A 4,707-nucleotide genomic window follows, 5' to 3' on the forward strand; every position below is an offset into this window, starting at 1 on the left:
TGCAGATAATCCCGCCCCCCACACACTAACAAAACATTATAAGAAGCCTCACCAACCAGAGCCATCTGGAGGCCGGAAACACGACCCCGTCTCCGCCAGGCCAAACGGGAGCTTCCTGCTCACCAGCTGTAGCGATGGGACAAACTGCTCCAAGGCACCTGCCAACAAACCACAAGTTAGGTCACAAACGGCTAAATGTCTGAGAAAAAAACTCCATTTCCTGTGTAGTCTTCTACACATCATAGCCATTTTTTACGTTATGTCTGGTGCTCATCACTTATTCACATAAATCAGGAGTAAAGTTGTTTCAGACCTTCTGACTTATCATCTCAACCCTTTCATCACCTTCCTTAGAAATGATGACCAAAGTAAAAAGGATGAATCCTGCAATAACATGGGAACTTCGGGGGTGCAATTATAAATATGAAAACATAAGCATCCACATTTAGCGCTGCATATTGATGAAAATGAAGCGTGAAACTTTTTAATCAATCACACTTAAGACGTTACGTCTCAATATCAATAAAAAGTAACATGTAGAAAATAATAGAGTATGTGAAATTACATCCAGGTGTTCAAATGGAAGAGGCTATCAAAATAAGAGCCGGTTGAAGAGTTCCTAACCCGGAAACATTTAGATGTTTCTGTCTGGGTTCTCCCTGCACATTCCTAAAAGGTTGAACGGATTCACACACAACCCAACCATCACAAATATCTTATCTGGAACAACAGAGATATTTTATTTAAAAATAAATCACTTTTCCTGGAAACTTGGGTCCAGAATGGGATCCTATTGGTGGCTCAGCTGATTAATAAAGAGGGACAACTACTTAAGCTTGGTTTATGCTTGACGCATTCACTTTCCGCGCGGTGATGCGGCTCGCGGATGGAACGCGCTTCACAACTGGCAGTGTTTATGGTTCATGGGGCTCGTCTCTGCGGTGAGCCAATATTCTCCCAAACTGTAGGGGGCAGCATGGAGCTCTACGGCATGCATCCAACACTACACCATAGTAGAAGTAGAAATTACTGTTTACAACATGACATTTCAGCATTTTTAACAGCGTTCTCGTCTTTTCCGACAGTGCGAGCTATTTCTCTCCAAGAATTATTAACAACATGTTGATCACGGTGATCTCTGAGAGCTGAATCATACAAATGTCTGTATTTACGAACCTCTGCCATACTAGTTCTTGCCGGTCCGCCATGTTTTTCCGCGTTCGTCTGTCCGCGCGGTTAGAAATTTTCCGAGGTGCGTGTTGCGGAAATCTTGGGCCGTGCGGAGACGCGGTGGAGGGCGTGGTTGTTAAAATGATGCAACTTTTCCGCGCGGAGCCGTGCGGACCTCGCGGACGCGTCAAGCATAAACCAACCTTAACTTACAACGACTTTATTGCCCTATATAATTTCCCAATCAGTGTTCAGGAATTCTCAATGGTGCTTGGTGCCATACCCTCAGCGACTTTAATGTTATATAAAAACACTGACAGCTCAATATCTACCTCAATCGCTCTCCCTAATCCAGTTGAGTCACCAATAGGAAAAATCTGCTTTCCTCTAGAACTTGGTAACAGCAATAAGAAAATACGTAGTTTATTCCAGGAAGATATTGTCTCTCTCCCATATATAATATCTCATTGGAACTGATATGTTCCAGATATCAAGTGGAAGACAGTCTGGATGATCCCCCAGAAATATTTGATTGTAAACAAGGTGAAAGAAGTCTCAGTCATTTAAACTTCTACATAAATGTTATCCAGCCAGTCATTACATGGTAAAATTTAAAAGGGACATAAATACTAATTGTACTTTCTGTGGAGATCATCCAGAAACTGTTACACATATTTTTTGGTGCAGTTCTTTTACACAAAGATTCTGGAAGGAATTTAGCAGGTTTGTTACTGTCCATATTTTAAGGGAGTTTTCTTTACGATGGGAAAATGTTTTATTCTGTTTCTTTAAGTTCCCCATGAAGAATGATAATTGGTTTTTATGATGAATCTGTTAATACTTTTAGCTAAATTCTTTATTCACAAATGTAAGTTTACCAACAAAACACCATATTTCTGTCTTTTTTTAAGGATGTGGAATTGTACATAAAATCAATATCAGAATTAGGGTTGTCACGGTAACCGGTATAGCGGTAAACCCCGGTAAAAAAGTTGACAATAAAAATAACCGTCCAGTTTTTAAAAAACTAAATTATCTCGGTGGATTTACCGTGGCCGCGGTTTCGGCGCGATGACCCTTACCAGCCACCGTCGCTTCAGCTGAAGTTCCCGCGGCGTGCACACGCACTTTTTAGTTTGCAACGGCACCAAAACTTTGAAGCTGAAATAATGACCGAAGGAGGAGACGGCAGCGCCCAGGACATCCATCAGCCCTCAAAGAAGACTAACTCGGAAGTATGGGCATATTTTGGATTTCTGAAAAATGCTGAGGGACAGTTAATAGAAGACGGCTATCCCATTTGCAGAACGTGCAGGAAACAAGTGTCTGCAAAAGGCAGCAACACTTCGAATCTAATGGCACATCTGAGTGACCATCACCCACGTCTCTACAGCCAGTGCAAGGTAAGATAACATTAGCATTTTAGCTTAAATGCATGACGTGAGGACTTTTGGTTGAGGGAGAATGCAACGAGTCACTATATACTGCAGCCGCAGCGTCCTCTGCCAGCATTTAAACCGTGTCACGGACACCCTGTTGCTGGATGAAGCATCTTATTTGTTGATGATGAAGAGAAATATACAATTAGTTCCTCGTCATTGATTTGTTTACTTATTCAATGCCATTTATACTTGAACATTTGGATTTGATTACATAGTGTAGTAGTTATTTTAGTAATTTGTTTAAAGTGGCTGTTTATTTTAAATACATATTTTTTAAGGTTGACTTGTACAGTGCTCAAGTCAAGTGTGGACTGGAGTTTTAGATTTTCATTTTGATAATGAAGAAAACAAGTATATGAGAAAACAAGTGGTGTTTCTTTGATTTGTTTACATATTGTTTATGTTTTGAATGTTTGGATTTGTATAATTTAAACCTGCACTGACTACTGTAACATGTTCCAGAAAAAGAAGCTATTTGTTCCTTTACGTGTGAAAAGTTGCACTTTTGCTAAGGCTTTGTGTTATTTTAGGTTTAATAAACACTGTTAAACCTTTTCAAAACTATTTCAGTTTGTGTAGAACAGGACTATCAATGCTTTCTGAACATATGCAACACCGTTTAAAAAATACCGCGATAATACCGAAAACCGTGATAATTTTGGTCACAATAACCGTGAGGTTAAATTTTCATACCGTGACAACCCTAATCAGAATCCACCAGCAAAAAGGCTCTCAAAACAATATATATATGTGAATTTTTGTGTGTATTCTTATATTGTTACTTTTTTCTTTTACCCCTGGCTTTGTGTGTTCATATTAGGGATGCACTGATCAAGTGTTTTGCTGCCGATCACCGATACCGATACCAAAGAATGCTGATCACGATACCGATCACCGATATCAAAGAATGCTGATCACGATACCGATCACCGATACCGATCACGTGGATTGGCCAGAAATTTTCTACAACATTATGATGAGTGCTACAAACTACATAATCTGGAAATAAAGGAAATGTAACCTAATCTAAAATGGTCTGATCGGTCTGCTTTGATCTATTTTGAAAACTCCGATCAAAACCAATGGGGGCGCTATCGGCCGATTGGGATCAAATGCCGATCCATCGGTGCATCCCTAGTTCATATTCTGTTGTTTTGTATACTTCATTCGTTTCTATGTTGTATACTCATTGTTTGTTAAATAAAGTTAAAAAAAATCAACCCAACCATCATCATCATCATCACCATAGTGTAAATGCACAAAGGGGCTCTCCTAGAATCAGAACCTCTTCTCTTGCCTTGCCTTAGTGTGATTTTCTATATCAGCATTTAAACTGCAACTTTGAGCGTTTTTAATATAATTTAAAGCTACGTGTGTTTTTGTCTAAATATTTCTAATTTCTGCAGTTTCCGTCCAGCAGGTGCCCCCTAGCGGCGGCAGTTTACCTTGCAGTAGGTTTGTCCTCACCGACCAGCAGCGCTGGAGCTCCTGGAGGAGCTGCTCTCTGCTCTGGTCGCCTTCATCCCATAATCTCTGCAAATGTTTGGATTCAATAATCCGCGGTCCGACGCCCGCTCGCTCCGGGCTGCTGCTCAGTGTGTTTATTCCAAAAACGCGAGCTCGGGAGCCGGTCACAGAGTACCACCACTGCTCCAGCAGGTTCCTCCGGAGCTCCACGCCCAGGGGTCCATAAACGCAGCCGAAGCCCCCTCTGCACAGCTCGGCATTGGTCTGTCCGGGGAAGATGTAATGTCTGTCCACGCAGAGCTGCAGAAGCGTCCGTACCGGTTCCGAACCCTCGGCCGGTGCCGCGCTACACAGTCCTCTGTGGCACCGCCTGCTCCTCACGGTGGAGAACCTCACCAGGACGCGTCTGAAGCACCGAGCCAGCATGGCGGGGAACCATCATCGGTGTGTTTCTAAACGTCTCAAACACAGAGAGGAAACGGAACGCTGCTTAAACCGAATCAGCGAAATGGTCATCGTCCAACTGGAGAAACGGCTTCCGTTACTAAAACAATAATGCTTTTGTTAGCAAACTAACGCAGACGTTAACCGCCACAGGCATATATTCACATCCGGGTCAAGGGAGCAA

The 4,707-nt window shown here is 42.1% G+C and overlaps 1 protein-coding gene across 1 annotated transcript in view; it reads right to left on the reverse strand.

The window, feature by feature from the left end:
- The window catches only part of polg2 (polymerase (DNA directed), gamma 2, accessory subunit), a 13,749-nt gene extending 9,042 nt beyond the window's left edge, over positions 1-4,707 (reverse strand). Inside the window, exons 1-2 of the mRNA XM_070553695.1 lie at positions 4,058-4,707; positions 53-158 (exon numbers count right to left, since the gene is read on the reverse strand). Of these exons, the coding sequence (XP_070409796.1) occupies positions 53-158; positions 4,058-4,505 (554 nt within the window). The 5' untranslated portion in view covers positions 4,506-4,707. The remainder of the gene's footprint in view (positions 1-52; positions 159-4,057) is intronic.

This window comes from Nothobranchius furzeri, chromosome 7 (assembly GCF_043380555.1).
Source record: "Nothobranchius furzeri strain GRZ-AD chromosome 7, NfurGRZ-RIMD1, whole genome shotgun sequence".
NCBI lineage: Eukaryota > Metazoa > Chordata > Actinopteri > Cyprinodontiformes > Nothobranchiidae > Nothobranchius > Nothobranchius furzeri.